The 12,283-nt window shown below is 37.1% G+C and overlaps 1 protein-coding gene across 5 annotated transcripts in view; it reads left to right on the top strand.

The window, feature by feature from the left end:
* Positions 1–12,283, top strand: part of AGBL3 (ATP/GTP binding protein like 3) — a 137,308-nt gene that overhangs the window by 72,443 nt on the left and 52,582 nt on the right. For all 5 annotated transcript variants that reach the window (XM_025379749.1, XM_025379754.1, XM_025379753.1 and 2 more), the window contains one exon: positions 9,998–10,072. In XM_025379749.1, coding sequence (XP_025235534.1) covers positions 9,998–10,072 — 75 coding nt within the window. The remainder of the gene's footprint in view (positions 1–9,997; positions 10,073–12,283) is intronic.

The following is a 12,283-nucleotide window of genomic DNA, read 5'->3' on the forward strand; positions in this document are numbered from 1 at the left end:
AAGATCCATAGAGATGAAATTATTTCTTAAAAGCCATACAACTTATTAGTGACAGAGGTGGTAGCCTAACATACATCACCTGACTGCTTAATTTATGAATTTATTATTCAACTATGTATTGAGCTCCAACTACTTATCAGGCACTGGCTGAGTGCTGGGGATAGAGCAGTGAACAAAATGAGACAACAGCTTTCCCTTTGTTATCTTACATTCTGGCAGGGAGAGATAAAAAATAAAGAAAGTAAGTAAAATACATGATGTGTTACATGGGGATAAGTGCCTAAGGAGTAAAAAAGCAGGAGGGGGAATAAAGAGTTTAGGTGGATATTGCAGTTTTGGATAGAGGCTACCAAAGTAAAAGATAAATACTTAAGTAAGAATTCAAAGGAAATGAGGGACAAGCCAAGTAGATACTAGGTATATTAACTACTTTTTGGTACATAACAACTTCAAAACCTCAGTGGCTTACAACAAACTTTTATTTTCTCACTCATGGGTCTGCAGGTTGGCTCTATTAGACATGGGTTGGGTCAACTGGTCTTGGATTCAGGCTACAGGTTGAGTTCAGTTATGTTCCACATGTTTCTCATTTGCTTGGGCTAGAGAATACACAGGGAAGATCCTATGGAGAAAACCTGGAGTATATAAGGGGAAACCAAGCAATATAATCCCTAACACACACTGTTAATAGTCTACCTCAAAACCTTTTTCCAGTGACCCAATCTGTTAGGCAGATTTTCTGTCTTTCAAACTATCACTTGAGACAGTGTTACTAAATGTATCACTTCTACATAATTTGTGTCATAATTCTTCTTTAATTCATTTGTTTTTAATAAGTAAAAATTATATGTATTTATTGTACATGACACATTGTTTTGAAATAGGTATACCTTGTGGAATGGTGAAATTGAGCTAACATATTCATTACCTCACATACTTATTTTTGTGGTGAGAACACTGAAAACACTTAAAATCTATTCTTAGCAATTTTCAGTATAATATGTTGTTATTAACTACAGTCACAATGATATAACAATAGATCTCTTGAGCTTATTCCTCCTATCTAATTGGAATTTTGCATCCTTTGACCAACACCTGCCCAACCCACACCCCTTCACTCCTGCAGCCCCTGGTAACTACCATTCTACTCTCAACTTCTATGAGCTCAGCGTTTTTTTGTTTTTAATACTCCACACATAAGTGAGATCATGATCTTTCTGTGCCTAGCTTATCTCACTTAATATAATGTCCTCCACGTTCATCTATATTACTCCAAATGACAAGATTTCCTTATTTTTAAAGGCTGAACAATATTTCATCGTGCTACATACCACATTTTCTTTATCCATTTATCTGTTGATGAACACTTAAGTTGATTCCATACACTGGCTATTGTGAATAGTGCTGTAATGACCATGGGAGTGCAGACATCTCTTTGACATACTGATTTCCTTTCCTGTAGATATAGACTCAGTGGTAGGATTGCTAGTTTAGATGATAATTCTATTTTTAATTTTTTGAGGAACTTCCATACTGTTTTCCATAATGGCTGTACTAATTTATATTCTTACCAATAGTGTGCGGGGGTTCCTTTTCTCCACATCTCCAACACTGATTATCTTTTTTTTTTTTTTTTAATAACAGCCACTCTAACAAGCGTGAGGTAATATCCATATTTGGTTTTAACTTGCATTTCTCTGATGATTAGTGATGCAGGGCATTTTTAAATATACCTGTTGGCCATTTGGATTTGTTCTTTTGACAAATATCTATTCAGAGCCTTTGCCCATTTTTTAATCAGGCTATTTGTTTTCTTACTATTGAGTACCTGATACATTTTGGATATTAGCCCCTTATCAGATGTACGGTTTGCAGATATTTTCTCCCATCCCATTAGATGTCTCATCATTCTGTTGATTGTTTCATTGGCTGTACAAAAGCTTTTTAGTTTGATGTAATCTCATGCATCTGTTTTTGCTTTTGTTGCTTGTGTTTTCAAGTTCATATCCAAAAAAATCATTGCCCAGACCAATGACATGGAGCTTTTCCCCTATATTTTTTCAGTAGTTTTATAGTTTCAAGTCTTACATTTAAGTCTTTAATCCAATTTTAGTTGATTTTTGTACATGGTGTGAGATGAGTCTAATTTCATTATTTTGCATGTAGATATCTTATTGTCCTAACAGCATTTATCGAAGATACTGTCCTTTTCACATTGTGTGTTCTTGGCACTTCTGTCAAAAGTCAATTGACTACAAATGCACAGTTTTATTTTGGGGCTATTTCATTCAATTGGTTTATGTGTCTGTTTTTCTGCCAGTACCATGCCATTTTGATTTCTGTCATTTTATAGTATGTTTTAAAGTCAGACAGTGTGAGCTTCCAGGTTTGTTCATGTAGCTCAAGACTGTTTTGGCTAGTTGGGCTCTTTTGTGGTTCCATATAAGTTATAGAATTTGTTTTCTATTTCTCTGAAAAATCCCATTGGAATTTTAATAGGGATTGTACTGAATCTGTAGATCACTTTGGGTAGTATAGACAGTTTGACAATTCTTCTGATCCGTGAGCACAAGATACCTTTCCATTTCTTCATAGAAGATATTCCATGTCTTCTATTTCTTTTATCAATGTTTTATCATTGTCAGTATACAGGTCTTTCACTTCCTTGGTTAAATTTATTCCTACTTTTTTTGGTAGATATTATAAACGGAATTATGTTCTTGATTTCTTTTTTAGATAGCTTGTTTTTTAGATAGTTTATTAATTATAGTTTGTATAGAATCACTACTGATTTTGCATGTTTTTTTATCCTTCAACTTTACTGAATTTTTAAATTCTGTTCTTTGCTGAATTTTTAAATTCTGTTCTTTGATGGGGTTTTCTATATATAAGATCATGTTGTCTGCAAACAAGGACAATTTAACTTCTTCCTTTTAATCTTGTCTAATTCCTCTGGCAAGGACTTCAGTACTATGTTGAACAGAAGTGGTAAAAGTGGGCATCATTGTCTTGTTCCTGATCTTAGAGGAAAAGCTTTCAAGTTTTCACCACTGGGTATGATGTTAGTTTTGGGTCATAGACGGCCTTTATTGTATTGAGGTACATGCATTTTATATCTTATTTGTGGAGCGTTTTTATCATGAAAGGATGTTGAATTCTATCAAATGTTTTCTTCTGCATATATTGAGATGATCATAGGGTTTTTGTCCTTCATTCTGCTGTTGTGATGTATCAGATTTATCAATTTGCATATGTTGAACCATCCCTGTATTCCTGGGATGAATCCACTTGATCATGATGAATAATCTTTTATTGTGCTGCTACATTTGGTTTGTTAGTATTTTGTCGAGGATTTTTCCATCTATGCTCATCAGGGATATTGGCCTGTTATCTTTTTCTTGTAGCTTACTTGTCTGGCTTTGGTATCAGAGAAATGCTAGCCTCATGAAATGAATTTGGAAATACTCCCTCTTCTTCAATTTTTTGGAAGAGTTTAAGAAGGATTCATATTAGTACCTCTTTAAAGGTTTGGTAGAATTCAGCAGTGAAACCATCAGGTCCCCAGCTTTTCTTTGATGGGGAACTTTTTATTTCTAATTTAATCTCCTTATTCATTATTCATCTATTCAGATGTTCTGCTTCTTCATGATTCAGTCTTGGTAGGTTATATGTAGCTAGGAATTTATTTCTTCTAGGTTATCTAATTCGTTGGCATATAATTGTTTATAATGGCAGTCTTTTATGATCCTATTATCCTATTTCTGTGGTGTCGGTTATAATGTCTCATCTTTCTTTTCTGACTTTATCTGAGTCTTCTCTGTCTCCTTAGTCTAGCTATAGATTTGTCCATTTTGTTTAAAAAAAAAACAAAAACAAACAAACAAAAAAAAACCTCTTCATTTCATTGGTCTTTACTATTGTTTTTCTAGTCCCTATTTCATTTATTTTTGCTCTGATATTATTTTCTTCCTTCTGCTAACTCCATGCTTAGTTTGTTCTTCTTTACCTAGTTCCTTGAAGTGTAACACTAAATTGTGTATTTCAGAACTTATCTTTCCTTTTTTTCCAGCCCCAGCTCAAAAGATCTTCTTTTTTGATGTAGGTGTTTATTGATGTGAACTTCCCTCTTAGAACTGCTTTTGCTGCATCTGATAAGTTTTGATATATTATATTTCCATTTTTTGTTTGTCTCAAGATATTTTTGAATTTCCCTTTGAATTTCTTTACTGCCCGATTGGCTGTTCAGGAGCGTATTGTTTAATTTCCATGTGCTTGTGAATGTGTCACTATTTTTCTGTTATATTTTCCTAATTACCTACTATCCAGTCACAAAAGCAATGACTATGACAAAGTTTAGGTTTTGTTAGGACAGCATCTTACTTCTGCATATCAATTTCTGTAGTTTTCAGATTTTAATGCATAACACCCTCAGACTGTTAATGACTTACAATAGCAAACATTTATTGTCTTGTTCATGAATCTGAAGGTCAGCTGTGGCTCTACTGAACTAATCAGAAATCAGCCAAACTTAGCTCCTAATTGTGGGTTGGGTTCAGGTTTATTCCACCTTTCTTTCTTCACGTAGACCAGCAGCCAACTAGAGCATATTCTGCTCACAGCCAATCACAAGAGTTCAAGAGGGCAAGCCAAACCATGCAAATATATTTAAAGCCTCTGTTTAACATTCCACTGGCCAAATCAAGACATATGTCTAAATTCAACATCAATGGGGTGGGGAAGTATAATTATAATAGTGAACATTTAGGAACAATCCAGGGGTATGTTTTCCCAGGCCAGGAGTACTAAAAGTGCAATGGCCCTGAGGAAGGAGTGTGTCTGTCATTTTCTAGGAAGACCAAGGAGGCTAATGTGGCTAGAGAAGAATGAACAAGGAGAACAATGGTAAAACATGAAATCAGATAGGTATTGAAGGTTGCAGGAGCAGGTCATGTAAAGCCTGGTAGGCTTAGGACTTCAGTTTTTGCCTCTGAGTTTGGGAATCTTTGATCAGAAGAATGACATGATCTGCCTGAAGTGGTTAGCAGGGTCACCTTGGCTGCTGTGTTAAGAGTACAATGATGACCCATAAGGGAGACCAATTAGGGGGCTCTTATAATAATCCAGGCAAGATAAAAGTGGTGGCTGCACCAAAGTGATACTAGTAGAGGGAATGAGAAGTGATTAGGTTTTAGACATATTTTCAAGATAGTGTTAAGAGAATCTGCTGATGACATGTTTATAAGATTGAAAAATAGAAAGGAGAGAAGGTGGTCTCTAGAATTTGGGACCTGAGCATCTGGAGATTAGAGTTTCCATTCCATGAGGACAATGGTAAAATAGCAAACTTAATTTTGTTCTCTAGCTACTAAACCATATTTTGAATATGTATCAGGACTCTCTCCATTGCAAGAGGCAAAAAAAATCCTTCCAAAATGGCTTAGTCAAAAGGGATATTTGTTGGATTACTAAATAAAAAGTCTAGGGACAAGGCTGGCTTTTGTCGTGGCTTAAATGAGGGGCTCAAATGATGTCATTAAGATCCTGGAGGGTTTTTTCTCCTGCTTTCATCTCATTTCTGCCTTTTCTTGGTTGGTTCCATTCTCAGACAGACTTTCCTCTCATGGTGGTAAAATGACTGTAGAAATCCAGCCTCACATCCTCACCATACTAAGTCTGGTTGAGACATCCTCCTATATAGTAGTTCCCTCAAAAATGCAGATATTGACATTTTTAACAAAGAGGTAAAAGATCTCTTCAGTGAAAACTGTAAAATGTTGATGAAATCGAAGACACAAATAAATGGAAAGTATTTTGTGTTCATGAATCAGAAGAATATTGTCAAAATGTCCATACTACCCAAAGCTCTCTACAAATTCAATGCAATACCTATTTCAGTGACTTTTTCACAGAAGTAGAACAAACAGTACTAAAATTTGTATAGAATGACAAAAGAGCCTGAATAGCTAAAGCAAACTTGAGCAAGAACAACGAAGCTGGAGGCATCACACTTCCTGATTTTAAAATATGTTACAAAGCTACAATAACCAAAAGTATATGACACTGGCATATGAACAGACACACAGCACAATGGAGCAAAATAGAAAGCCCAGAAGTAAAACCATGCATATACAGTCAACTGATCTTTGACCAGGGCACTAAGAATACACAATGAAGAAAAGATAGTCTCTTGAAAAAATGGTGTTGGTGGCCAAGTGTGGTGGCTCACACCTGTAATCCCAGCACTTTTGGAGGCCAAGGCAGGAGAATCACTTGCGCTTAGGAGTTTGAGACCAGCCTGGGCAACAGAGTGAGACTTCATCTCTACAAAAAATAAGAAAATTATCTGGGCATGGTGGCTCATGCCTATAGTCCCAGCTTCTCAGGAGGCTGAGGTGGGAGGATCAATGAACCCGGGAGGTCAAGGCTGCAGTAAGTCATGATTGGGCCACTGCACTTGAGCCTGAGCAACAGAATGAGACCCTGTGTCAAAGAAAAAAAATGGTGTTGGGAAACTGGATATATACATAAAACAAAATGAAACTGGACCTTCATACTACACAAAAAGTCAACTCAAGATGGGCTAAACACTTAAACATAAGACCCAAAACCATAAAACTCCTAGAAGAAACATAGGGGAAAGCACCAGGACATTGATCTTGACAATAATTTCATGGCTGTAACACCAAAAGCATAGACAACAAAAACAAACACAAACAAGTGGGACTATAACAAACTAAAAAGCTTCTGTACAACAAAGAAAATATTTAATAGCAGGAAAAGGCAACCTATGGAATGGAAGAAAATACTTGTGAATCATATATCTGAATGGGGGTAATCTCCAAAATTTTTAGGAACTCCTACAACTTAATAGCAAAAACACCCACTAAGCTGATTTTAAAATGGGCTACATACTCGAATAGACATTTATCCAAGGAAGACGTATAAATGGCCAACAATTATATGAAAAGTTGTTCAACATCACTAATCATCAGAGAAATTCAAATCAAAACCATAATGAGATATCATCTCACGCCTGCTAGGTCAAAAAGTCAAAAAACTGTGTTTGCAAGGATGTGGAGAAAATGAAGCCTTTATATCCTGTTGGTGAGAATGTAAATTGGTACAGCCATTATGGAAAACAATATGGAGTTTCCTCAAAAAAAGTTTAAAAGTGAATTACTGTATGATACAGTATTCACCCTTCTGGTATTTATCTAAAAGAATGGAAATCCAGATACTAAAGAGATATCAGCACTCCCATGTTTACTGCAGTACTATTCACAATAGCCAAGATGCAGAAACAAGTGTCTATCAATGGATGAACAGATAAAGAAGATGAGGGGTATGTGTATGTGTGTGTACATACTGGAATATCATTTAGCCTTTGAACCTAGAGGACATTATGTTCCTTAAAATAAGCCAAACACAGAAAGACAAATAGTACATGATCTCACTTCTATGTGAAATCTAAAAAAGTTGACATAATAGAGAATAGAAGGTCATTACCAGGGGTCAGGGAGATGTTAGTCAAGGGTATAAACTTGCAGTTGTAAGATGAATACATTTTGAAGACCTAATGTACAACATGATGACTATAGTTAATAATATTGTTTTTTATACTTGAAATTTGCTAAGAGAATGGGTCTTACGTATTCTCATCATGAAAAGCAAAATAAGTGGTAACTATGTGAGGTGATAGATGTGTTAATTAGCTTGATTGTGGTAATAATTTCAAAATGTATACTTAAAACATTATGTACACCTTAAATATATACAATTTTTATTTGTCAATTTAGACCTCAATAAAGCTGGAGGGAAAAAAGCAAAGATGATTCTTATCAGGCTGGTTTAGACATGTGTCAACCCATAAATCACTCACTGTGACTAACAGGATGGACTGTGCTGATTGGCTTCAGCCTGGGTTCTTTGACAAACCCTCATAGGATTCACCCAGACTCCAAGAACTGAGAGTGGGTAGGATTAAATTCCCTAACAAAATTAGAGACAGTTGCCAGAAGAAGAGGGAATGAGTTCTGGGGACATGAACAACAAATTTGAACAAAGTCCAAATTCAAAAAAATTTTAAACAATCACGTAGCACAAGAATAAATGTTTTACCTCCTCCCATATTCTCTCCTGTGCCATCACATTCTCCCTTTCCCTCCATTTGCCAATCTTTTCCTTTCTCCTTTCTCCACCCTCAATACTTTAAAGGATTATACTCAAATATTCTAGTGGGTTTGTTAAAATACCATGCAAGTCTTTACTTCACAAACACCTTGTCTTTCCAAGTTATATATATATCAGGACACTCATGGATAAATATTCATACCCATGCCCACAATTCAGGCAGTTATACATACACACACACCCTCTGGAGTAAAAAATAACAGTAAAAAGAGCAAGTTTATATTCTGTGTGATCATTTTCAAAAACTAAATGAATCCCTACAATGGTCAGACATTGATTATGTGCCATATTTTGGGTATAGGCATCTTTATCAAGATATTTTTCTAGCATTATAAAAATGTTAACTTTTAAAGAATAAACAGATAAAACATAATACCAATTAAATTCTAACTTTTAACAATTAAACTTTTAATTTTGATTAACTTGTTGTTGTAAGAAATAATTGAGAGAGATGCCAGGGACCCTGTTTTCTGTTTCCCTTAATGGTAACATCTTGCAAAACTATAGCACCGTGTTACAATAAGGATATTTATATTCGTGCAGTCAAAATGCTGACCATTTCCATGACCATAAGGATCCCTCATATTGCCCTCTTAAAGCCCTACCCACTCCCTGCTGTCCTTACCTTGCAGTTATCCCCTGGCAACCACAAATCTGTTCCGTATTTCTGTAAATGTATCATTCACAGATGTTTTTCCACATCCCTGTGAAATCACACAATATGTAATATGCTGGGATTGGCTTTTATCAGTTGGCCTACCTCTTGGAATACTCATCCCCCACCCCCAAGTTGATGCATACATCCATAGTTTCTTCCTTTTTATTTCTGTGCAGTATTCCACGATATGGATTTACCATAGCCTATTTAACCATTCACCTGTTGAAGAACATGTGGGTTGTTTTCAGTTTGGGGCCATTATGAACATAACATTAGTGTACAGGTTTATGTGAAATAAGTCTTCATTTCCCTGAGATAAAAACCCAAGAGTTCAATTGGTATATGGTATGGTAGTTATGGTACATACATGTTTAATTCTTTAACAGACTACCAAACTGTTTTCCAAAATGGATGTACAATTTTCCATTCCCAAAAGCAGTTTATGAGTAATCCATTTTCTATGCATCCTCACTGAAATTTCGTGTTGCCACTATTTTCTATTTTAGCCATTCTGACAAGTGTGTTATCTCATTGTAGTTTTAATTTGCATTTCCATAACAGTTCAACCATGTTGAATATCTTTTCACATGCTTATTTGCCTGGCCCCCTGCTTAGCCTTCCCTGACACTACCTTGAAGAAGGAATTGGGGCACTCCCAATCAGCTTTTGTTGGCATGGGTGGGTGTAGGAGTCACAGTCATTTCTGTGGTGTTAGGCTGGAGTAGAACAGTTACTATCTAAAAGGTTTTGGTCTCTTTAGGCTGTCCCTCTCCTGGTCCTTGGGCTAGAAGGAACAGGCTTATGTAGGGATTTTTTAAAATTGCATTCATTGGGATTTTTAAAAATTGCATTCATCGGAATTTCTGGATTGCCAGCCTCTCCAGCTTTAAAGTGAGAACGTATGAAGCAAAAAGGAAACACAGTGAACTCATCATCATGCCACTCTTCTGGCCTTGAACTCCCTAGCTAGTCTCCTTCTCCTTTCCATCTTTTAGAATTTCTTATGTAATACCCAGAATTTTTGGTTGTACTTAGTGGGAGTACAACCCCACTTCTTATAAGTGGGAATCTCATAACAGTCTCATGTCTGCATATGTACTCTTTGATATGTTGATTAAATATTGATTTTAAGTATGATTCTTTTACTAGAAAAAACATTTGAAAACAAAGAAGGAAAGGAATTCTACTACAGCAAGCCACCAAAATGCCAGAGAAGGACAAGAGGTAAATCTTCACTGATCTAGTTATTAAAAGTTTTTTTAAATGAATGAAAGAGAACGCCAAGTTATTTTCTCTTACACTTCTTATACCCGAATTTTCCCCCAGGAGAAGTAAAATTTTGTTCATATTATTTACTGTTTATAAAAACACAAAAGATCCTTGACAGATGAGAGGTGGGCCTTATTAAGATGCCATATTTAAATTTCATTTGTACTTTTACCTTACTCTAAAAAGTATTTGAGGAAGCTTACAAAGATGCATCCAGGGTAGCAAGAATAAAGAAATTAAGAAAAATTAAATGGGAATATAAGGGTATAAAAATAAAAATAGTGGAACTGAAAGATCAGCTTCTACCATGACAGCAGGAAAAGCTCTGCAAACCCATTCAGCAGCAAAACTAGTGAAATTATCCACAACAACAACAAACAACAACAGATATTTAAAGTCTCTGAAATGGTCTGAAGGTTATATAGCAAGTGAAACAAAAATCTATTCAAGAAAGTCTACTAAAATTCATTAAAAACTGTGAGAGCCTGTGGTATTTCAATCAAGACTGCCTCTTCCCCTCCCCCCACCAGACTCCCCAGCTCAGTAAGACAGAAACTCCACACTAGTGTAGACAAGAAGTTAGGGCTCCCTCTCCCCAGAGCTACCAAAGGGCTATCCCAGGAGGGGCAGAATATCAGTATTTCTTATTCTTCCCCCAGCTGCCTCTTGCTAAGTCAGGTGAGTGCCGACAAGAGATGGGGGCTGCCTTCCTTTCCCAGTCCCCATTGATGAGACAGAGGCTCTACTTCAGGTGCTCCACCACTGAGCGTTCTTGGGCTGATTGCCCTTATCTTGGTTTGTAAAATGATGGTTCCACACTGGGAGAGGCAAATGGAGGAGACCTAAGGCTACTGCCTCCCCTGCACCTACAGTTCAGCTCCTAAAGCAGGGTATCACTTGGAGGGAAGAGTGCTATTTCCGCCACCCCCAGCTCATAAGCCATAGCTTATAAATTTTGCCCTGATGAAAAACTAGGTCACAAAACAGATAGCTCCTAATCTCTTCCAGAAAAAAGAGAAGTTAAGCTTAAGGACAGTCTCAAAACCAGTGCAATTATGGCTTAAAAAAAAAATTCTGGAGGACAAATATATTAGTGGTGGAAGTTATCTTACCAGCAGCAAATCTGTACGGGTCTGCAGCAGCATCAATTCTTGCCTTCCACTCCTGCCCTAAAACTTGCTTCAGCCTCTTTTTCTGCCTCATGCCCCGGAGTCAAATCTTAAAGTTAATATACCAGTTAAATTCTGCCATTTTGTTTCTTACTACGCATGCTTGAGCGCACTCCTGAGATCTCATCAGGAAGCAGCTGATCACCAGTCTCAGGTGTTTCCTATCTGTAGGAAGACTACCTTTCCCTGCTGCTGGCTGCAACCAATTACTATTTTAGAGAGACAGTTAACAACCGCCTGACCATCACCTGATGCCTGACATTCCTAGTGGGGTTTTGGTGGAGCCCTCTCCTGCCCTGCTCATGCCTTATTAGCTACCTACTGTAACAACACTGGTAGATTCATTGGAGCTACAAGCTAAATTGAATACTGACTAGTTTGCCAAAGAGAACTGGAGAAAGAGACAGCTAGGAGGAGCCTTACTGGAGTCAGAAAAAATCTTAAACACTGACCTCTGCAACTATCCTTTTGAAGAAGTCCAAATTTGATTGGATTAGTCTGAAGAGCAGAGCTGAATGTGGTCAGGGAAAGGGACAAAGAGAGCCCTGCCTTAGCACTGTCATCCCAAGTGAATGTGGATATACCTAAGTCTGTACCCCTGAGGACCAACATCAGAGGCTTAGTACTGCAGGGAGCAGAGATGGCTATAAAGGAGTGATGCTCCTTTCCCTCTGCTCTCCCTTCTAGAATTACATTATTTCAGGAATGTAATATGAATAGGAATTAAACATTTTTTTTGGTAAACAAATCCTCTCATTGATACCCCTGTGTTAAGTCATTTGCAGGACCCAATAACCAAAATAGGTTTTGTTAGGGGATTTTTTTTTTTTTTTTTTTTTTTTTTGAGACGGAGTCTCGCTCTGTCGCCCAGGCTGGAGTGCAGTGGCCGGATCTCAGCTCACTGCAAGCTCCGCCTCCCGGGTTCACGCCATTCTCCGGCCTCATCCTCCCGAGTAGCTGGGACTACAGGCGCCCACCACCTCGCCCGGCTAGTTTT

Source organism: Theropithecus gelada, chromosome 3, assembly GCF_003255815.1.
Source record: "Theropithecus gelada isolate Dixy chromosome 3, Tgel_1.0, whole genome shotgun sequence".
Classification (NCBI taxonomy): domain Eukaryota; kingdom Metazoa; phylum Chordata; class Mammalia; order Primates; family Cercopithecidae; genus Theropithecus; species Theropithecus gelada.